The sequence below is a fragment of the Salmo trutta genome, chromosome 29 (genome assembly GCF_901001165.1).
Source record: "Salmo trutta chromosome 29, fSalTru1.1, whole genome shotgun sequence".
Classification (NCBI taxonomy): Eukaryota; Metazoa; Chordata; class Actinopteri; order Salmoniformes; family Salmonidae; genus Salmo; species Salmo trutta.
The window spans coordinates 39,025,787-39,049,861 of record NC_042985.1 but is presented as its reverse complement, the minus strand read 5'-3'; the positions used below and the strand labels follow the sequence as shown (position 1 = coordinate 39,049,861).

The window sequence follows — 24,075 nt, the reverse complement described above, 5'->3', positions numbered from 1 at the left end:
CTATTTTTGTTTCATCAGACCAGAGGACATTTCTCCAAAAAGTACGATCTTTGTCCCCGTGTGTAGTTGCAAACTGTAGTCTGGCTTTTTTATGGCGGTTTTGGAGCAGTGGCTTCTTCCTTGCTGAGCGGCCTTAACTTGGTGTATGTAAACTTCTGACCCACTGGATTTGTGATACAGTGAATTATAAGTGAAATAATCTGTCTGTAAACAATTGTTGGAAAAATTACTTGTGTCATGCACAAAGTAGATGTCCTAACCGACTTGCCAAAGCTATGGTTTGTTTACAAGAAATTTGTGGAGTGGTTGAAAAAACGAGTTTTAATGACCCCAACCTAAATGTATGTAAACTTACGATTTCAACTGTATATATATATATATATATATATATATATATATATATATATATATATATATATATATATATATATATATATATATATATATATATTTATATTTTGTGTATAATGTGTATATTTCTATTGTACTTTACAGGGCGCATGAAAAAAAGACCTAGGTCTCAATATGTCTTCCTTGTTAAAATAAAGATGAAAATATATATATAAAAATAAAATCTGTCAGTCATTTCTGTCATTCTTCCTGTCTGTCAGAGCTGGGAAGAACGAGCCTGAGCCGGAGCAGCCTGTCCCCAGAAAGGTGGCCATCAGAACCCTGAGCACTGAAGAGATAGACCCGGACGTCCTGGAGAGCATGCACTCTCTGGGTTGCTTCAGAGACAAGGGCAAACTCACCAAAGACCTGCTCTCTGACGAGTGAGTGATATAGGGATGGGAGGGAGGGAGAGAGTAAGAGGGCGAGGGAGGGAGGACTGTAAGGATGGAAGGGTTAAAGAAGTGCACTCTGTGCTGCTTCAGAGGTAAAAAAAACAAACTCACCAAAGACTCTCTCTGATGAGGGAGGAAGGGAGGGAGGAAGGATGGATGGAAGGGGAGGAAAAAGGGAGGGAAATCATGCACTCACTGGTCTGTGTCAAAGATCATAGCAAATTGATGAAAGACCTGCTCTCTGACTAGAGGGAAGGAGAGAGGGATGGAGCGATATGGAGGGAGAAATGTGTCAGCGAGGTGTCAGCGAAGTCATCCACTCTGAGGTGCTTCAAGGACATCTGACAGGATGACTTTACTGTCTTGTCTCTCCAGTGATAACCAGGAGAAGATGATCTACTTCCTGCTGCTGGACCGGAAGGAGAGGTACCCCAGTCAGGAGGACCAGAACCTCCCCCCGCGCAGTGAGATAGGTAGGCTGGTCCAATTTACCCCCACACAATAGGAGAAGTAGACTAGTCCAAACCTTCTATGTCTTTTACAAATGAAAACCTGCAGTAGCTACACCATAACTCGGATAGGATGTTCTGTCACACATGCAGTTGGTTTGTTGCTGACTAGTTCTCTTTCTCTCTTCACTTGCTTCTCCCCCGGCCCCCTAACCTTTGACCCCTGACCCCTGTTCAGCTGACCCGCCCAGGAAGCGGGTGGACTCCCCCATGTTGAACCGCCATGGGAAGAGGAGGCCGGAGAGGAAGTCTATGGAGGTGCTGAGCGTCACAGAGGGGGGCTCTCCTGTACCCGTACGACGAGCCATCGACATGGCCGCACATGGACAGAGGTGTGATGTACACACACATACAGTACATGGACTCACTCACATGTATCATATTGACACACATGTACACATGCACAAGTACATGCAACACATATCAGTGTAAACACATGAGATTAAAGCTAGTGAATAACAGAACCACAGGCCCTCTGATTAGTATGAGTGGTCTGTAGTCCCCACTCTCAGTGTAGTACTCTTCAAATTACTGAATATTAAAGACATGCTCCGGAACTTTGGCGACAACTAAGTATTTTTAAACCTCCCGCTTTGGGCTGGATGTGTCAATGTATAGTTCATACATGCATAATCTATGAGTAGAATTAATGGCTTACCTCAATTAGCCATGAAATCCTTAGTTTGAAAGCGACTGTTTATCTTGAAGCTGTGCTGCGCCATTTTCCCTACATTGAGCTTCAGCCCCTCACATTTGAGTGACAGCTAGCAAGAGGCCTGTCCAGCGTTATCCAATGAGGTTGCATGGCAGGCCCAACGGCTCAGTGGACGCAGCAGAGAGAGAGAAAGCAATGACGTGGTGCACATATCTGCACATATGTGACGTAGTCTGCAATTTTGAGGGCCACTTCTGGCTTGTGAGTGCTACTTTCAGAACTACTGGCTAAAAAGTATACAAAATTACCGGAGAATCTCTTTAACACACACAGACACGTGCATGCATGGACACACACACACACACACACACACACACACACACACACACACACACACACACACACACACACACACACACACACACACACACACACACACACACACACAAACGCAAACACCGGATTCAAATACACAGCAGTTGGGTGCCTACATATTATGGCACCTTGCTGGATATCTCTGTCCATTAGTTCAATCTGCTGTGTGTGTACTTCCAGTTGAATCCCTCTCCTCACTAACGTTGTTATTAAGCTGCTTAGGGTGTTATGACAGTCTAACACAGACAGAAAAGCTGAAAAGTTTACAACTTTCTGTGCGGGTGAGTCATCCAAAGAGGATAGAGGCTTTAAGACTTCAACTTTTTATAAACTATTAGAAAGTATACCAAATGTGAGAATACCCCATATTAGCATGACCCTTCAAAGTGTCTTTCACCTCTGTTTAATCTGTATTTACTTGCTGATTAATATATTCATGTCATGTATCTTTCTTTGTTTTCATTGTCATGTCATGATCAATCATTTTTCTTCTTCGGTTAACTTTTCCTTTCAAGACTAATATTACTTACTGTGCATTGGCCATTGTGAGCAATAGCCAGCTCTGTATCACATACACAACTAACGTGAGGTCGCCAACTCATGACCTATACAATAATCTGTACTTTTTTTAAGGAATGCAGTCCCTTTATGTGACTGTCTTTCTATCTGTCTCTTTATTTTCTTTCTGTCTGTCTGAAGTAAGTCTGTTTTCAGTAAAAGCTTGGATATCACAAACGCTAACCTCACCAAAGAAGAAAGGTATTTGTCACTTTTGTCTGTCTGTCTTGCCATAGTTGAGTTGCAGAGGGCTTTTCCCATTCATATTCTCACCATGTTTAAGTCTATAAGCCTTTGCGAGGGTAGTCTAGTAAACTTAAATAAAAACTAAGCTCCATCCTTGTCTGCATAAAATAAATTCCCAAAGAATCTAACTTCTTGCCGTTAGAATTCTTCTGAAACTTTTACCAGAAGTTCCCTTGACTGCCTGGCTATCTGATAACGGATTCACACAATAAAGCCCTTATTTTCATACTGTGGTAAAGTAGGCCAATGTGATCAGGCCTAGACTGAACTGAAGGAGAGAGGAGATAGAGAAGAGATAGAGGGAGGGAGTCTTCTCTACACCCTTGGCTGCTTCCATGCACATCAAAAGCATCTTATCCTCCTTCTCCTTCTTTTGGCCCCTCTCTTCCCTTTGATGCTGTAGTTTCGGCGTCCCAGGGCAGATCCCAATTTTTAGGTCAACTTCCTTGTTTCCCTGTTTTGCCTCCTTCCCCATTGCGTGTGTGTGTGTGTCTTTGTGCCTGAACGTGTGTGTGTGTGTGTCTGTGTTCGCTCCCATGCATGGGTGTGTTTGTTTGTCTTCCGCCAATCTATTTGTGAGGTTACCTCATCATGGTGCATCAGGTCCAATCGTCCTTTCAAAGCCTATTCACAGATGACCTTGTGTCCAGAAACACAGTTTAGTGACGCTTCGCCGCCCCCCCCCCCCCCCCCCCCCCCCCCCCTTACCCCGTACAGAGAGAGATTAGCATAAATTAATTGGTGGAAATGCAGATGGGGCGTTTTGCTGGAGCGAAGAAGAGAAGAACAAACAGGGATGGAAATAAGGCAGTCATATCCCTCTGAATAGTCTTTTATCTCCATTATCTAATTAGAGTGATACAGTGGTACACACACAAACATCAGTGGAGGCTGGTGACTTGAAAAATTGAGGAGCATGGGAGGCCCGCGACAAAGTGTTTCAAAAATCGTCAAAGACAAATTCTTTTAACCTAAAGCATTTAATAAAGACATTTATAGTACAATATTATGGGGAATGGGAGGGCAACTTACACCTTGTTGGAAAGGGATCACAGCAGTGATTGAATGAGGGTATGAGGTATGAGTTGAAGTGTTCAGAGGATTGACCAGTGCAGGACAGGATTTGACTGGGAAGACAAAAAACAATAACACAACACACTGCACAGTTAGACAAAATAGCTAAGAATTAGTTAGTCTTAGCAAGGAGTAAAATCAGTGATGTGTAATAATGTGATAGTGTATGTGATTGACTCTAAATACAGTAATGAGTGACAATTGACAGGGGTACTCACAGTGCTTGGGAGGGGAAACATTCAATGTGCCAGTGGTTGAGTGGGCACATGAATGGAGTAGTCATCACCTCTTAATCAGGGAACAGGAGGTGACTTAGCTGTAAATACAAATAGCAGACACGTTTCATTATAGCTGCACCATCATAGGTTTGGACAAGGAGTTTCTCTATGAACTTAAACTGAGACATCTCAAAATTCATGAAGTCAAACACAGACTGCGCATCTCGCCCTCTTAACACATCAAAGTATTCCAAGAAACGTTCCTGAATAAAGCCCTGATCATCCACATACCTGACGATAACTGACAACTACAATCAGACTGGTGGCACCATAGGTCCCAAAGCGGTGGGTCAATTTTAACCCCTGGGGCCTGGAGGTTTTCATTACATGTTAAGCGAACTAGGAAAACTCTGGACCCTGTAAGGTATGACAGTGATTAATCAGTTGTAAAAAGGTTTGATATGGGCTATGATGGGACCAGTTTTTCCTCATCAGGTCACATGGTTTAAAAAAACTCTTGAAAAAAACTCCTGGCCCTGGGGAGATGAAAACCTACCTTATATTTGTTGATATACATTATATTTAGACTACATTATGAGGGGGATTAGCTCTAACCAGACACATAGACAACAACTGATAGACAATAGAACTCACAGGGCTGAGCTTTCTTTATGCATATTTGCATCATGCAGGCCAATGCAACTGTAAACCTTATAAAAAATGTACTCACATCTGTCATCAGTATTATGTTGATTGATTAATTCCAGTTAATAATTTTGGATTAAAAACATATAGGCAGCATAGCCAGCCCAATTTTGAATATAAACAAAATTTGATGACATTCACATTTTCTCCTGACACACAAATGGACTATAAATACATAACATTGATGATGTGGTTGTTACTGACAAAAAGCACATGGATGAGCTCTTTAATCACCAGGATTCCTATTTGACTCAGCCATGCCTCCTTGCCCGTCCAACATTTCCTTATCTCCCACCCCTTTTAATGCGACTATCCCCGATGCTTCTCCCTCTTTTTCCTTTGCCCGCTACAAAGTTTCTCCCTGCAGGCAGTCACTGAGTCCGAGGTGCTAAAGGAGCTCCATAAAACTTGACCCCAAAATACCATCTGGGTCAGATGGTTTAGAACCTTTCTTCTTTATGGTTGCTGCCCCTGTCATCGCCAAAGGCTATCTCCAACCTTTTAACCTGTCTCTCCTTTCTGGGGAGGTTGTCATTGCTTGGAAGGCAGCCACAGTTCATCCTTTATTTAAAGTGGGAGATCAAGCTGATCCTAACTGTTATAGGCCTATTTCTATTTTGCCCTGTTTATCAAAAGTGTTAGAAAAACGTGTCAATAATCAACTGACTGGCTTTCTTGATGTCTATAGTATTCTCTCGGGTATGCAATCTGGTTTCCACTCAGGTTATGGATGTGTCACTGCAACCTTAAAGGTCCTCAATGATGTCACCATTGCCCTTGATTCTAAGCAATATTGTGCTGCTATTTTAATTGACTTGGCCAAAGCTTTTGATACGGTAGACCATTCCATTCTTGTGGAATGGAATATTGGTGTCTGTGAGGGGTCTTTGGCCTGGTTTGCTAACCACCTCTCTCAAAGCGTGCAGTGTATAAAGTCAGAAAATCTGCTGTCTCAGCCACTGCCTGTCACCAACGGAGTACCCCAAGGCTCGATCCTAGGCCCCACGCTCTTTTCAATTTACATCAACAACATAGCTCAGGCAGTAGGAAGCTTTCTCATCCATTTATATGCAAATGATACAGTCTTATACTCACCTGGCACCTCACCGGATTTTGTGTTAAATGCTCTACAACAAAGCTTTCTTAGTGTCCAACAAGCTTTCTCTACCCTTAACCTTGTTCTGAACACCTCCAAATAAAGGTCATGTAGTTTGGTAAGAAGAATGCCCCTCTTCCCACAGATGTTATTACTACCTCTGAGGGTTTAGAGTTTGAGGTAGTCACCTCATACAAGTACTTGGGAGTATGGCTAGACGGTGCACTGTCCTTCTCTCAGCACATATCAAAGCTGCAGGCTAAAGTTAAATCTAGACTTGGTTTCCTCTATCGTAATCGCTCCTCTTTCACCCCAGCTGCTAAACTAACCCTGATTCAAATGACCATCCTACCCATGCTAGATTATAGAGGCATAATTTATAGATCAGCAGGTAAGGGTGCTCTCAAGCGGCTAGATGTTCTTTACCCTTCGGCCATCAGATTTGCCACCAATGCTCCTTATAGGACACATCACTGTACTCTATACTCCTCTGTAAACTGGTCATCTCTGTATACCCGTTGCAAGACCCACTGGTTGATGCTTATTTATAAAACCCTCTTAGGCCTCACTCCCCCCTATCTGAGATATCTACTGCAGCCCTCATCTTCCACATACAACACCCATTCTGCCAGTCACATTCTGTTAAAGGTCCCCAAAGCGCACACATCCTTGGGTCACTCCTCTTTTCAGTTCGCTGCAGCTAGCGACTGGAACGAGCTGCAACAAACACTCAAACTGGACAGTTTTATCTCAATCTCTTCATTCAAAGACTCAATCATGGACACTCTTACTGACAGTTGTGGCTGCTTTGTGTGATGTATTGTTGTCTCTACCTTCTTCCCATTTGTGCTGTTTTCTGTGCCCAGTAACGTTTGTACCATGTTTTGTGATGCTACCATGTTGTGTTGCCACCATGTTGTGTTGCTACCGTGCTGTGTTGTCATGTGTTGCTGCCTTGCTGTGTTTTTGTCTTAGGTCTCTCTTTATGTAGTGTTGTGTTGTCTCTCTTGTTGTGATGTGTGTTTTGTCCTATATTTCTATTGTATTTATTTATTTATTTTAATCCCAGGCCCCCGTCCCCACAGGAGGCCTTTTGCCTTTTGGTAGGCCGTCATTGTAAATAAGAATTTGTTCTTAACTGACTTGCCTAGTTAAATAAAGGTTAAATAAAAATATATCAAATAAAAACGTTACCAATTAGTTTACGCTGACCAGATGAACAGGGCGCATAAGGTATATGCTCTTATTAGTAGCCTACAGTTGATCAGACTGAAAAAAGTCTCATTTTCACCCCAAAAAGTATGTCAGATTTCTAATGTTTAGGTGTAGCCTCAGCTGCTGCATAACATTTATGTCATGAGTTTTTGCTTGTGTCTGTCTGGAGTGATTATGTGTTGTCATCTTTGCTAAATAAATACCGGAGCCTCCACTGACAGAATGCGCACGTACACACAAACACACACACAGACACACACACACCCACACATTGTATTTAATCGTCATCGAACAACAGATTTCTTTCAATTATGTGCTTGAAAGACTACCTGATATTGGCGAGGTGTGTATGATCGTACACACAAGTACAATAATCTGTTGTAATTTAAAAGCGCCTCACCTTGTAGCAGAATAAGGAACGAACAACCATAAAATGTCTGATGTTTAGGCCTCCGGGGGTGGCACAGCGGGCTAAGGCAATGCATCGCAGTGCTTGAGGCATCACTACAGACCCAGGTTAGATCCCAGGCTGTATCATAACCGGCCGTGACCGGGAGTCTCATAGGGTGGCGTCCGGGTTAGGGGAGGGTTTGGCCGGGAGGCCTTTTCTTGGCTAGCTTCCGGGTTAAGCGCGTGAGTGTTAAGGAGCATAGTTTGGCAAGTCATGTTTCGGAGGACGCGTGACTCGACCTCCGCCTCTCCCAAGCCCTTTGCGGAGTTGCACCGATGAGACAAGATCGTAATTGGATTGAAGAAGGGGGGTAAAATACAAAAAATATATATACTGCTCAAAAAAATAAAGGAAACACTTAAACAACATATCCTAGATCTGAATGAAATAAATAATCTTATTAAATACTTTTTTCTTTACATAGTAGAATGTGCTGACAACAAAATCACACAAAAATAATCAATGGAAATCCAATTTATCAACCCATGGAGGTCTGGATTTGTAGTCACACTCAAAATTAAAGTGGAAAACCACACTACAGGCTCATCCAACTTTGATGTAATGTCCTTAAAACAAGTCAAAATGAGGCTCAGTAGTGTGTGTGGCCTCCACGTACCTGTATGACCTCCCTACAACGCCTGGGCATGCTCCTGATGAGGTGGCGGATGGTCTCCTGAGGGATCTCCTCCCAGACCTGGACTAAAGCATCCGCCAACTCCTGGACAGTCTGTGGTGCAACGTGGCGTTGGTGGATGGAGTGAGACATGATGTCCCAGATGTGCTCAATTGGATTCAGGTCTGGGGAACGGGCGGGCCAGTCCATAGCATCAATGCCTTCCTCTTGCAGGAACTGCTGACACACTCCAGCCACATGAGGTCTAGCATTGTCTTGCATTAGGACGAACCCAGGGCCAACCGCACCAGCATATGGTCTCACAAGGGGTCTGAGGATCTCATCTCGGTACCTAATGGCAGTCAGGCTACCTCTGGCGAGCACATGGAGGGCTGTGCGGCCCCCAAAGAAATGCCACCCCACACCATGACTGACCCCCTGCCAAACCGGTCATGCTGGAGGATGTTGCAGGCAGCAGAACGTTCTCCACGGCATCTCCAGACTCTGTCACATCTGTCACGTGCTCAGTGTGAACCTGCTTTCATCTGTGAAGAGCACAGGGCGTCAGTGGCGAATTTGCCAATCTTGGTGTTCTCTTGCAAATGCCAAACGTCCTGCACGGTGTTGGGCTGTAAGCACAACCCCCACCTGTGGACGTCGGGCCCTCATACCACCCTCATGAAGTCTGTTTCTGACCGTTTGAGCAGACACATGCACATTTGTGGCCTGCTGGAGGTCATTTTGCAGGGCTCTGGCAGTGCTCCTCCTGCTCCTCCTTGCACAAAGGCGGAGGTAGCGGTCCTGCTGCTGGGTTGTTGCCCTCCTACGGCCTCCTCCACGTCTCCTGATGCACTGGCCTGTCTCCTGGTAGCGCCTCCATGCTCTGGACACTACGCTGACAGACACAGCAAACCTTCTTGCCACAGCTCGCATTGATGTGCCATCCTGGATGAGCTGCACTACCTGAGCCACTTGTGTGGGTTGTAGACTCCGTCTTATGCTACCACTATTTTTTTGAGCAGTGTATATTGATGTTTACACACACAAAACAGAAATGACTGAAAGCATATGACTATATGCAGGGCGCAACTTTGGTTTTAGAAGTGGGGGGGAGATAATTATTATTATTTTATTTTTTTGTCCAGCCGGATAAACACTCCAAACAGCCTATCCGACCGCTCGGAGGCGTTTGCATGGTCCTGAAGCACGCTGTTGCCTCGCTTTGTAGCACATTCCAATGATAAAACTGGGGTGGACAAAAATGCAATGCCCCCCCCCCGTTCCCAGTGAAAGTTGCACCCCTGTGTATATGACAAAATAAACATGTTTGACTCATATGTACTCAATATGCCTTTACAACATAAACTCAGTTATCAATATTTACTACATTCCGGAATGCAGTATGGCACGCTCATAGAGAGACTTCTGAGGGAAACTCCCCTGCATCTTAACTCTGTGGTCTTGAGATGTGGCTTGTAGTGTGTCTCCTTTCATCAATCTTCTTCTGTTTTCCATTGTTACCGTTTCATGTAGTTTGTAGTGCAGTAACGTTACTTCATCTCCTGTATCCTTACTGTGAACTCGATGTCTGTCTGTGTAGAGCCCTGTCTGGAGGATTCCATTGCAGTTCGGTGAAAGGCAACTAATCTCTTAGGTTCTGGTTCGCTCGCCTTGCACTTTGTATTACTGTCGCCATTTTGTAATCCAGATAGCATTGATAAGGTTACGGATGAAATCCTTCCCTGAGGTTGAAGCTTAGTGTGTATGTGTGCGTGCGTTTGAGTGCACGTGCGTGCACACGGCAGCATATTTAAACATGATTTACTGTTTCAATTTTAGTGTCCGACAAAATAGCCAAATTGTCTTTTGCAAATTAAATCCCCAAACCTCGCTTGGCATCAGTGGCCCTATGTGATGTGAGGGAGGGAGGGGGTGTGACAACAGAGGAGGGACAAGAGAAGAGGAAGAAATAAAAGAAGGAAGATTTCGCAGTGTGTGTGTGTCTGTGTGTGTGTACTCACGGCGTAGCTGACATGTTTGAAGTATGTATAGATGTTGACTTTAGACTCTGATGCTTTGCATGTCTTGTTGTCATGTAGACAGACACGGTTGGCAAGTACACCCAATCTAGTATTTAAAAGCCAACACACTCCAAACCTTTCAACTGTCTGTTGTTTTAGTCTACAACCACTGTGTGACTGTGTTAGTCATATTGTACACACAAGGCCATATGAGGCTATGCACAAGGACAGCTCTGACGCCTCATCATGATAAAAGGAGAGGTAGAGGGAGAGGGAGACAGAGATTGACAGACAGAGAGAGGCTGAGTGAAATGGCGGAGAGGGAGAAAGAGAGATTGACAGACAGCGAGAGAGAGAAAAAAAGAGAGATGGACAGTGTGATGAGCCAGGAAGAGATTGAGAGTGAGTGAGAGAGTACAGTATTTGTATTTATTATGGATGGCAGCAGCTACTCTTCCTGGGGTCCAGCAAAATTAAGACAGTTATACAACTGAGCCTTCAGGCCCATACTCCACCACTACCACATATCTCCAATACAAAATCCATGTGTATGTGTGTGTATAGTGCGTATGTTATTGTGTGTGTGTATGCATGTGTCTGAGCCTATGTTTGTGTTGCTTCACAGTCCCCGCTGTTCCATACGGTGTATGAGAGAGAGAGAGAGAGAGAGAGAGAGAGAGAGAGAGAGAGAGAGAGAGAGAGAGAGAGAGAGAGAGAGAGAGAGAGAGAGAGAGAGAGAGACCAATGTGACTGATAGAAAACTGAGGAAAAAAGACTGTAGTGATGTAGTGAGCATAGCCTTGCTATTAAGAGGCCGCCATAGGCAGACCTGGCTCTCAAGAGAAGACAGGCTATGTGCCCACTGGCCATAAAATGAGGTGGAAACTGAGCTGCACTTCCTAACCTCCTGCCAAATGTACGATAGCATAAGAGAGACATATTTCCCTCACGTTACATGGACCTAAAAATAGTTGGAAAACAAATCAAATATTGATATACTCCCATATCTGTTATGTGAAATATCGCTGTGTGCACTCATCACAGCGAAATCCGTGACCTGTTGCTGCAGTAAGAAAAGGGCAACCAGTGGAACACAAACACCAAAGTAAATGTATCTGTTTAGTTATTTTCCTTTGCCATTTGTGCTTCTACTATGTGCACTTTGTAACAACGCTGCACATAGTTAATAATATAACATTTCAAACGTCTTTCTCTTTTTAAAACTTTTGTGTGTTTTAACGTTATTTGTTCATCTGCGATTGTTTATTTCACTTGCTTTGGCAATGTAAACATTGCTTCTCATGCCAACAAAGCCCCTTTGACTTGAATTGAAACGAGAGAGACGGAGAGAGAGAGAGAGAGAGGGGGAGAGATTGAAGGACAGAGAGAAATGTGTTTAATAAAACAGCTCAGAAATCCCAACCTAAACAGACCCCCTCCCCAGGGGTGAAATAACCCTGGCTACATCCAGTGTTATCCATCCTTGTTTGAGTCAATCTCCTCTACTTACCCTGTATGATTGAATCTCCGCCAACCTTTTATGCTCAGGGCAAAGTTTTCAAAAAGTACAGAGAGCGGCATACCAAGTGCTACAGCCACATACAACTGTGTTCAAGGTAGTTACGTTAATGAACTCATCTTCTGATGTCTTTCCTCTACTTCTTTCAGAAGCTTCAGGTAGAACATGCCATTAGGCACAGATCAGCTTACCCTCCCAAATTGCAACTTTTAACCATTATGGGGGTAAATCACAAAACCAATCTTAGATCAGTATATAGGGGCAACTTTATCCTATTGCTTTTGGAGCTTATATCCTTTTGGAGCTTTTTGTCCTCCCTCCAGCTAGGGGTGTGCCAGTGTGTGGTCCTATTGTAGTGTTCAGTGTTTTCCAGTTGTAGCACACATACTGCATTGTTAGAGGATGTCTTTAACCCTGTGTGTGTGTGTGTGTGTGTGTGTGTGTGTGTCCGTGTGTGTGTGTGTGTGTGTGTGTCCGTGTGTGTGTGTGTGTCTACAGGTCACGGTCTATCAGCGGAGCATCCTCCGGTCTCTCCACTAGTCCTCTCAGCAGTCCCAGGGTAAGAGTTTGGTTGTCCCGTACCACCCACTAGCCCACCCCGGGGCCCACACTGCACTGCACCAACTCACCTCACCGCTAGCTCTGCTGTGCTGTGGATGTCACCGGAATGCACACACTGCTATTCACTCGCTACGGCCGCTCATAAGGCTATACATAGGGCAGCTCATAGAGGAATGGTAAAACCTCTCTGAAAGACCATCTGACATGAAGCCTGGATAATCCTGTCATAAGAATAGTGTAAAGCTACCAGTCACTATACCCTATGACAGCTTATGACTAGGGCCCTGTGTTTTGGACAAGCATGTCACATGACCTGGATTTTAACTGTATTTAAAGCTTTTTGTTCAAACACTGTTTTTGTTTTTATGTCAGATGGCCCAGCACCATCATCAGACATTTGCTTTCGTTTTTGGTGTAATTCTATTTCTGGAAAAAGTTTAAAATAAAGGTTCAAATCTATCTAATGTGACATGATAGCCCAAAACACAGGCACGAGTTATGACACCTGACATAACGCTGATATGAGGTATTAGTGCGGGTCACAGAATCATTTAAAAATAATTTATACTTCATTAATGGGTTGTATCATTTGTTATACTGTAATATACGGTTGGTTATCATGACCTGTTACGACTGTTGTTATATCATTGTTATGACAGAGCTATGTAGGCTGCATGTCATAGGGCTTCTTGTGATGTATCATTGGATCCATGTGAGGTCTCATAAGGGCTTAAGTTCTGATGAGGGAACCCATCGTTCTTGTTTTCAAGTTCTTAATTCCCCCAACAGCTCATCAGATTGCAAACACGTCCATTATTATTAATCCCATATGTGGGATTTGGTGTTCAATGACCAGTACTATAAAATAGTAACATAATCCATCAAAGTCATCTTTGATTAGGGAATACATTGGAAAATGCTGCCATGTTATATAAGATGACTGTAAAGGTTAGGGCTACAAATCAACTAAACATGCACAGTTCCTCCATTCTTTTCCTAAGGCCATGCATTTTTAAAGCCAGCCCTTAGCGAGGATATAAACATGCAGTCATCACATATTCTGCTTCTTCTTGCGGAACTGTCAGTGTTATGAAGGATTCTGTAAAAGTTTCATAGTTGAGGATATTTCTTTCTGGCAAATATTTATATCTGTCAGCAATCCCAGCAAGGGTTTTGTGCCTAAATGTTACTTTATATTATTTTTTATGATGAGTGACACTGTAAAGGATTTGGTTCAGATAGGGGTGATGCCATTTTAGTCCTCCTTTTTTAAGTATAACTATTGTGCCGATTATGTAAGGCTACATATTATGTCACACATTGATGGGATCACACCTACTGATGTATATGGAGATTAGGGTTTAGGAGTGTAATTTGACCTTTAAACTTTATAGTACCCACACACGCACACACCCACACACATACACGCACAGGGACATACACACTCATGCGTCATATTTAATGAGGATCCCTTCACAAAGGCAGTCGTCATAAATGCCTCATAATGCTGCCATATGAGTGACACAACAAAAAGCCATTAAACCTTGCATAAACGTTTAATACATGCCAGTTTTCATAAGCTGTCATAAACTTTCATGCCTTGTCATGAGAGTTGCTATGTCATTCATACCACAGCATTGTGCATGCAGACTGGCTGCTTTCCACCAATCTGGAAGCTAATGCAGTTTAGCTTTGGATGCTGTTTCAGTTGCCGGTTTGGGTTTGGCTTCATGAATGCTTGTAATGTTCAACACTTCTCTCCCCCATGGTGCTGCTGCCTCCTGGTTGGCTGGTTATGCTAATGGCATGTTCTTCTTGTCTTTCTTTCTGCACTCTCACCACTCTCCCTGCCTGTGTGTCACTCGCTCCACCTATCCTCTCCTCCATGTCATTTCTTACTATATTTCTGTTTTTTTTCCTGGTGCCTTTTCATTGCAATACACCTTTATTGGGCTGTGGTGTTTTCTATATATGTCCCTTGGCTTCTGGGCGTGGTCTCTCATTGGCTGCCTGCGCTGTCAATCTAACGGTGCATGTCCAATCGCAGCCGGTCCGGCGCTTCTTTATCCCGCCCCAGTCGCCAGACCTCTGTCAGTCGCCCAACTGTAGCCCCACCCATTCCCCAGAGTTCCGCCTTAACCATAACGGGGTAGGGGGGGCCAACCGCGTGCACCCACACCCGCTTCCAAACTCCTACACGCCAAAGATGGGGTCCCCCCTGATGCACCCCCGCACACAGACCCTCCCCGCCAAGCCCAAAGTGTCTGAGAAGCCCCTTCAGACCACCAGGTCCAACCCCCTTCCCAACTCGGCTGACAGCCCAACCACCCCCAAGTCGGAGCCCACCTCCCCCTCCTCACCCCTGGGCAGCCCCCCCTACGTCCCCAACAGCCCGCGGCCACGCCGCCACCCGCCCCTCACTGTGCCCCCCAAGCTCTCCATCCCCCTGTCGCCGGCGCCACCCATGTCCCCCCTCCGCCGACACCGCCTCCACCCTGACCACAACGGTCACAAATCTGTCCCCACCATACAGGTGACTCCCCACCCCTCTCCGCGGGGGAGCCCCCTCCCTACCCCCAAGGGCACTCCGGTGCACACGCCCAAGGAGAGCCCGGCGGGCACCCCTAGCCCCACGCCGCCCCCCAGCCCCTCCATCGGCGGGTTGCCCTGGAGGACGCGTCTCAACTCCATCAAGAATAGCTTCCTGGGCTCGCCGCGCTTCCATCGCAGGAAAATGCAAGGTACTGGACTGGACTGGGGTAGGAATGAATGCTTCATTCATCTCAAGAGGGTTAACAGTAATCGTTCTGTCCTATACGTTGTGATATAATCTTATTAAACCAAGGGGAGGGGTTCTTTATGCGAGTCCCATTCAATTCTATATGATTAGTCATATACATTATAAATCAACGGCTATTCCATTCCGATGAGAGGAGCAAAGATGAAAATAAGGGTTGCTTGTGTTATAAAGAGCGTATAGCTTCAGAGCTTTACCATAGGCGTTATGATGGTTCTCAAAGCGTGCAAAGCTCATATATGTAATTGGGGAAACTGTAGTGTGTGTTTTTCTTCTTCTAATGAGTGGTATAACGTTTTAATGCCTGTAGGTAGGTTGTCATGTAATATGTGCTGCACGGTGATAGATCAGTTAAATCCTCCATTACTAAGGGGCGGCAGGTAGCCTAGCGGTTAGAGCGTTTGGGACAGAATCCTAGAGCCAGCAAGGTGGAAAACTGCTGTTCTGCCCTTGAGCAAGGCAATTAACCCCTACAACAATTGCTTCCTGGTTGAATGCATTCAGTTGTGCAACTGGCTAGGTATCACCTTTCCTTTCCCTAACATGATTTCTACAACTTGAAGGGATATTGTCCATCTTATCCAGAATAACCTTTGTAGATAATGGTATTACAATGGTAAAAGACAAACCAATTTATAAACAAGATTAAGGAGGAAAGGATTTTTGACTTTCTGTTGTACTTATGCAATATACAGTATTCATGTACATAGTAAGTGATACAAATTATTTATTTTTTTAAACGTCCACACTGGACCCTCTATAGTGCTCTCCGATGTCAATCAAGCGATGTTGCCCATTTGTCTGACCTTTTCACCTTTAAAGGTCCAATACAGACGTTTTTATCTCAATATCAAATCATTTTTAGGTAAGAATTAAGTACATTCTTGTTGGTCTATGTACCTCCTGGTGTTGTCACCAGGTGGGCCAAAACTCCATCCCATCAAAACAGGCTGACATTTCAGGCGGTCTTTTCAAACAGCTCTTACAGTAAAAGGGTAATCATCATCTTCACAATTTCACAGTAGTATTCCAACCTCATAGTGTGCAAATGTATATCAAACACAGAAAAATCACGTTTTTGACTGCATTGGGCCTTTAACCTTTCACTTTTGACCTCGTTTTCTGCCTGTCTCCACAGTTCCCACCCAGGAGGACATGTCCAGCCTCACGCCAGACTCTTCACCAGAGTGAGTGACCCAGGAAAACATAAATACAACGTTTGACAAACATTGAGGTAAAGAAAGAAAGTCTGCACACTCTAGTTATGCTCCCAAACCCTGAGAAGGCACTGTGTACCGAAACGTTGTTTGCTATATCCATTAAATGTTTGGGAGCATAACTAGAGTGTGCGACTCTCTTTCTTATTTATAGTTTACTCTCCTATAGTCAGCACCTCTACAGAACATTTTTGGGTGTGCGTCAGCTTATGCCTTTTACTAAACATTCAGAGGTCAAGCGCCATAGGGATCCGTAGGTGGTCTGTAGGTGTTCTTTCGGAGATCTAACGCAGATCTTCAGGAAAATACCTGTCTTTAGCCATATGCCAGTTTACCTATTTGCTTATGGTCTTGCCTACACCTAGCGACTTGTTTTTATACGAGCAAAAAAGATTCCATTTGATTTGGAATGGCAAGCCAGACAAAATTAAACAGACCTATTTATATAATGAATATGAATTATGAGGGCAGAAATGATTAAATATTAAAGCATTAGACCTAACGCTTCAGTCATACAAAAGATGTACTTAAATCCAAACTGGTTCTTTAGCAGATTAGTAAGAATGTCTCACCCCATGTTCAAGAATGGCCTTTTTCCCTTTATTCTGATTACAACCTCTCATTTTCGGTTATTTGAAAATGAAATATTCTCCAAAATATCGCAATTCTTTTAACAATCCATAGAAAGTTTGTTGCATTTTCAGTTTATTTCACCAGAAAAGAGAATAAATGTTATGGTTATACTCAAATATACTAATTGAAAAAAAAAAAATGTGTATAATCTTTGTAAATGATATCATAAATAGGACTGTTGTATCACACATGCAGCTAACAAAAATATATGGAAATGTCTGCTCTACTCAAAATTACAACCAACTAATTGCAGCATTACTGCAAAAATGGAAGTGGAAGGGAGAAAAAGTAAGAATATGTCTATCAGCCCTGCATTAAAGACTAAAATTGGTTAAAGAAAATAGTGATAAATAAAAAAGTATACCAGTTTAATTTAAGGACCAAAAAATGTGCAGCTGCAGAATAGTTGGGTAGAGATTTACCAATTCCATGGAACATGGTTTATGAACTAATATACAAAACTACACTGGATTCAAAACTTTTTTTTCTATTTAAATTATTATACAAAATTCTTACAACCAATAGAATGTTATATACAGTTTCTTTGAAAAGTATTCAGACCCGTTGACTGTTTCCACATTTTGTTACGTTACAGCCTTATTCTGAAATGTACGATTTTTTTCCCCCTTATCAGTCTACACACAATACCCCATAATGGCAAAGCAAAAAAAGTTTTTTATACATTTTGGCTAATTTATAAAAAATAAAACACTTAAATATCACATTTACATAAGTATTCAGACCCTTCACAGAGTACTTTGTTGAAGCACCTTTGGCAGCGATCACAGCATCGAGTCTTCTTGGGTATGACGTTACAAGCTTGGCACACCTGTATTTGGGGAGTTTTTCCCATTCTCTGCGGATCCTCTCAAGCTCAGGTTGGATGGAGAGCGTTGCTGGACAGCTATTTTCAGGTCTCTTCAGAGATGTTCCATCGGGTTCAAGTCCGGGCTCTGGCTGGGCCACTCAAGGACATTCAGAGACTTGTCCCGAAGCCACTCCTGCGTTGTCTTGGCTGTGTTCTTAGGGTCGTTGTCCTGTTGGAAGGTGAACCTTCGCCCCAGTCTGAAGTCCTGAGTGTTTAATCCGTTCATCTTTGCCTCGATTCTGACTAGTCTCCCAGTCCCTGCCTCTGAAAAACATCCCCACAGCATGATGCTGCCACTACCATGCTTCACCGTAGGGATGGAGCCAGGTTTCCTCCAGACGTGACGCTTGGCATTCAGGCCAAAGAGTTCAAGCTTGATTTCATCAGACGAGAGAATATTGTTTCTCATGGTCTGAGAGTCTTTAGGTGCCTTTTGGCAAACTCCAAGTGGGCTGTCATGTGCTTTTTACTGAGAAGTGGCTTCCGTCTGGCCACTACCATGTAGGCCTGATTGGTGGAGTGCTGCAGAGATGTACAATGAACAATGGCGCTGACAGAGAGGGCTGTCTCGCTTCTAGTCCTTAGGAAACTTTACAAGCATTTCGCTACACTCGCAATAACATCTGCTAACCATGTGTATGTGACCAATACATTTGATTTTGAGATGGTTGTCCTTCTGGAAGATTCTCCCATCTCCACAGACAAACTCTAGAGCTCTCTCAGAGTGAGCATCAGGCCTTGGTCACCTCCCTGACCAGGGCCCTTCTTCCCCGATTGCTCAGTTTGGCCGGGCGGCCAGATCTAGGAAGAGTCTTGGTGGTTTAAACTTCTTCCTTTTTAGAATGATGGCGGCCACTGTGTTCTTGGGGACCTTCAATGCTCCAGAAATAGTTTAATACCCTTCCCCAGATCTGTGCCTCGACACAATCCTGTCTCGGAGCACTATGGACAATTCCTTCGACCTCATGGCTTTGTTTTTGCTCTGACATGCACTGTCAACTGTGGGACCTTATATAGATAGGTGAGTGTCTTTCCAAATCATGTCCAATCAGTTGAATTTACCAGTGGACTCCAATCAAGTTGTAGAAACATCTCAAAGATGATCAATGGAAACATGATGCACCTGAGCTCAATTTCGAGTCTCATAACAAAGTGTCTGAATACTTATGTAAATAAGGTATTTCTGTTTTTATTTGTAATAAATTTGCAAACATTTCTAAAAACCTGTTTTCACTTTGTCGTTATGGGGTATTTTGTGTAGATTGCTAAGGATTTAGCAATTGCTAAGCTTGTTTTTGGTCGCAATCTGTATAAACTATTAGAATAGAAAGGTTCAGAACTTTTTTGAAACATCACAGCACAGTTGAAAAATATATGGCAAATAGAAATCAAAACTGGATAGTGTTCAGAGATAGATGGGAGGGGTTGAGTAGAGCTGAAGGATGGGACAAAAAACAAACAAAAGATAACTATTGTAAAATATACTGTGTCGGTAAAATGTATATAATATGTATAAGCTGAAAGTAGAAGCCTAAGTGTTGTTGTCCATTAGTTTACTCAAATTAGCTGAGGGGTGGTATGGTTAGTGGAAAATAATAAAGGAAAATATATACAAATATATATATATTATATATATATATTTACAAAAATGATATATAGGGGATTAAAAATGATGCAGACAATTACGTTGATGGAAGCCACAATCTATCTACAATATTAAAACTGATCCACCCCTTAAAAAATAAGGAAAAAAATTGGTCTCAGGCAAGGTCACTAGTGATTGTGATTCACTGATGTTGGCCCGTTAAGTTAATGTCTGGAGACATTAGTTCAGGAAGCTGCAGGTCTCAGGCAAGGAGATTCGTCACTTGATTGTGGGTCACTGAACCACCTCTTTTACATGCATGTGCATGAAAGTCAACTCATTCTACCTTTGGTGTTTTTGCCACTGGGAGAGTGACTATGTAAGCTACAGGCAGTAGGGATTCTGCCCAAGAGTCCTGTGTGAACAATCCCCACAATTATGCAGATTGGACTCTCCTTCCTGTTGATTGGGCTATTTTTAGGGAATTGTTCCGCATGAATATTTTAGTGGTTTTCTTCCAGTTTGCTTCACAGACAGAGAGAGACACAGCTAGAGTCAGGTTGGATAGTTGGAGATGAGGCAGAAATGAGGAAGGGGCCTTGAGGTAGGTTCGTAGCAAAGGTAGTCAGGATGATGTCATTGCTATTGGGGACCAATATGAGGCTATTTGGACAAGCAGAGGGAGGAAGAGGGCTTACAGAACATGCACATGGGTTGAAGTTAGATGATAGAGGGAGGTAGAAACAGAATAGCCTGGTTCAGATATGAATGTGCTTTAACCAACTCCTCTGACTATAATTGTCATGGCATACATTATAGTCACCAGTTGGTTGAAATACACATCTGGACCAGGCTAGGAGGGACAAAGTGATTTTAGATTAGAAGAACATTGAATTTAACACTACTCCCTTAAACAGTTTCTGTTCATTACCCTTAAAGATCAGACAAAGCATGGTATGCAAATGAGTGTGGCACTATGTTAATTGTCCTCTCGACATGATGCATTAGTCTTCTCTCCAGCAGCTACTAAATTAAGTGAGTGTGTGTTCTTCTAGTTTGCTGACATGTATGTGTCTGTGAGAATGCATCATTTTTTCTCCCTCCCTGCAGGCTTGCCAAGAAGTCATGGTTTGGTAACTTCATCAACCTGGAGAAAGAGGAGCAGATCTTTGTGGTGATCAGAGACAAGCCTCTCAGCTCCATCAAAGCAGACATCGTTCACGCCTTCCTCTCTGTAAGAGCTCCTCACCACTCCTTTTTGCTCCTCACCGCTCCACTTTCTCTCCCTCTCCATCTACTGTATGTGTATATCTCCTATCTCTCTCTCTCTTCCTCCCTCCTTTGTCACCACCCTACTTATGATCAAATAAAATTGTATTTGTCACATGCGCCGAATACAACAGGTGTAGACCTTACAGTGAAATGCTTACTTACAAGCCCTTAACCAACAATGCTTAAGTTTTAAGAAAAATAAGGGTTTAGTAAAAAATAGATAAGTAATAATTTGAAAATAAAAGTAACAAATAATTAAACGGCAGCAGTGAAATAACAATACCGAGGCTATATACAGGTGGTACCGGTACAGAGTCAATGTGCGGGAGCACTGGTTAGGTGAGGTAATTGAGGTAACATGTACATGTAGATAGAGTTAAAGTGACTGCATAGATAATAAACAGAGAGTAGCAGCAGCGTAAAAGAGGGGTCTGGGTAGCCCTTTGATTAGCTGTTCAGGAGTCTTATGACTTAGGGGTAGAAGCTGTTAAGAAGCCTTTTGGACTTAGACTTGGCGCTCTGGTACCCCTTGCCGTGCGGTAGCAGAGAGAACAGTCTATGACTAGGGTGGCTAGAGTCTTTGACAATTTTTAGGGCCTTCCTCTGACATCGCCTGGTATAGAGGTCCTGGATGGCAGGAAGCTTGGCCCCAGTGATGTACTGGGCCGTGCGCACTACCCTCTGTAGTGCCTTGTGGTTGGAGGCTGAGCAGGCAGTGATGCAACCAGTCAGGATGCTCTCGATGTTGCAGCTGTAGAACCTTTTTAGGATCTGAGGACCCATGCTGAATCTCTTCATTCTCCTGAGGGGGAATAGGCTTTGTCATGCCCTCTTCACGACTGTCTTAGTGTGTTTGGATCATGATAGTTTTTTGGTGATGTAGACACCAAGGAACTTGAAGCTCTCAAACTGCTCCACTACAGCCCCATCAATGAGAATTGGGGCGTGCTCAGTCCTCCTATTCCTGCAGTCCACAATCCTCTCCTTTGCCTTTGATCACATTGAGGGAGAGGTTGTTGTCCGGGCACCACACGGCCAGGTCTCTGACCTCCTCCCTATAGGCTGTCTCATCGTTGTCGGTGATCAGGCCTACCACTGTTGTGTCATCGGCAAACTTGATGATGGTGTTGGAGTCGTGCCTGGCCATGTAGTCATAAGTAAACAGGGAGTACAGGAGGGGACTGAGCATGCACCTCTGAGGGGCCTCTGTGTTGAGGATCAGCATGGCGGATGTGTTGCTACCTACCCTTACCACCTGGGGGCGGCCCGTCAGGAAGTCCACGATCCAGTTGCAGAGAGAGGTCTTTAGTCCCAGGGTCCATAGCTTAGTGATTAGCTTTGAGGGCACTACGGTGTTGAATGCTGAGCTGTAGTCAATGAATAGCATTCTCGCATAGGTGTTCCTTTTGTCCAGGTGGGAAAGGGCAGTGTTAAGTGCAATAGAGATTGTGTCATCTGTGGATCTGTCGGGGCGGTATGTAAATTGGAGTGGGTCTAGGGTTTCTTGGATAATGGTGTTGATGTCAGCCATGACCAACCTTTCAATGCACTTAATGGCTACAGACGTGAGTGCTATGGGTCGGTAGTCATTTAGGCAGGTTACCTTAGTGTTCTTGGGCACAGGGACTATGGTGGTCTCCTTGAAACATGTTGGTATTACAGTCTCAATCAGGGACAGGTTGAAAATGTCAGTGAAGACATTTGCCAGTTGGTCAGTGCATGCTCGCAGTACACGTCCTGGTAATCCGTCTGGCCCTGCGGCCTTGTGAATGTTGCCCTATTTAAAGGTCTTACTCACATTGGCTACGGAGAGCATGAGCACATAGTCCAGAACAGCTGATGCTCTCATGCATGTTTCAGTGTTACTTGCCTCGAAACGAGCATAGAAGTAATTTAGCTCGTCTGGTAGGCTCGTGTCACTGGGCTACTCTCGGCTTTGCTTCCCTTTGTAGTCTGTAATAGTTTGCAAGCCCTGCACCATCGACGAGTGTCGGAACCGGTGTAGTACAATTCAATCTTAGTCCTGTATTGACGCTTTACCTGTTTGCTGGTTCGTCGGAGGGAACAGCTGGATTTCCTATACTCTTCCAGGTTAGAGTCCTGCTCCTTGAAAGCGGCAGCTCTACCCTTTAGCTCAGTGCGAATGTTGCCTGTAATCCATGGCTTCTGGTTGGGGTATGTACGTACGGTCACTGTGGGGACGACTTCATCGATACACTTATTGATGAAGCCAGTGACTGATGTGGTGTACTCCTCAATGCCATCGGAAGAATCCTGGGACATATTCCAGTCTGTGCTAGCAAAACAGTCCTGTAGCTTAGCATCTGCTTCATCTGACCACTTTCTTATTGACCGAGTCACTGTTGCTTCCTGCTTTAGTTTTTGCTTGTAAGCAGGAATCAGGAGTATAGAATTATGGTCAAATTTGCCAAATGGAGGGTGAGGGAGAGCTTTGTCGCGTCTCTGTTTGTGGAGTAAATGTGATCTAGAGTTTTTTTCCCTCTGGTTGCACATTTAACATTCTGGTAGAAATTAGGTAAAATGGATTTAAGTTTCCCTGCATTAAAGTCCCCGGCCACTAGGAGCGTCGCCTCTGGATGAGCATTTTCCTGTTTGCTTATGGCTGTATACAGCTCATTGAGTGAGGTCTTAGTGCCAGCATCGGTTTGTGGTGGTAAATAGACAGCTACAAAGAATATAGATGAAAACTCTCTTGGTATATAGTGTTGTCTACAGCTTATCATGAGATACTCTACCTCAGGTGAGCAAAACTTCGAGACTTCCTTAGATTTCGTGCACTAGCTGTTGTTTACAAATATACACAGACCCCCACCCCTTGTCTTACCAGAAGCCGCTGTTCTATCCTGCAGAGAAAAAGCTTAAAACCCGCCAGCTGTATGTTATTCATGTCGTCGTTCAGCCATGACTCAGTGAAACATAAGATATTACAGTTTTTAATGTCCCGTTGGTAGGATATACGTGATTGTAGTTTGTCTATTTTATATCCCATTGCTTGTACATTGGCTAATAGGACCGATGGTAAAGGGAGATTACCCGCTCGCCGTCGGATCCTTACAAGGAACCCAGACCTTCGCCCCCAAT

The 24,075-nt window shown here is 43.8% G+C and overlaps 1 protein-coding gene across 2 annotated transcripts in view; it reads left to right on the top strand.

The window, feature by feature from the left end:
* LOC115167594 (serine/threonine-protein kinase BRSK2-like) overlaps window positions 1-24,075 on the top strand; it is a 178,015-nt gene that overhangs the window by 139,370 nt on the left and 14,570 nt on the right. The window contains exons 10-16 of one of the 2 annotated variants that reach the window (XM_029722174.1): window positions 612-773; window positions 1,161-1,258; window positions 1,473-1,626; window positions 12,539-12,599; window positions 15,135-15,342; window positions 16,537-16,585; window positions 20,812-20,935. In XM_029722174.1, coding sequence (XP_029578034.1) covers window positions 612-773; window positions 1,161-1,258; window positions 1,473-1,626; window positions 12,539-12,599; window positions 15,135-15,342; window positions 16,537-16,585; window positions 20,812-20,935 — 856 coding nt within the window. Of the gene's footprint in view, window positions 1-611; window positions 774-1,160; window positions 1,259-1,472; window positions 1,627-12,538; window positions 12,600-14,648; window positions 15,343-16,536; window positions 16,586-20,811; window positions 20,936-24,075 lie in introns of both variants that reach the window. The other variant, XM_029722173.1, reaches the window with a different exon arrangement.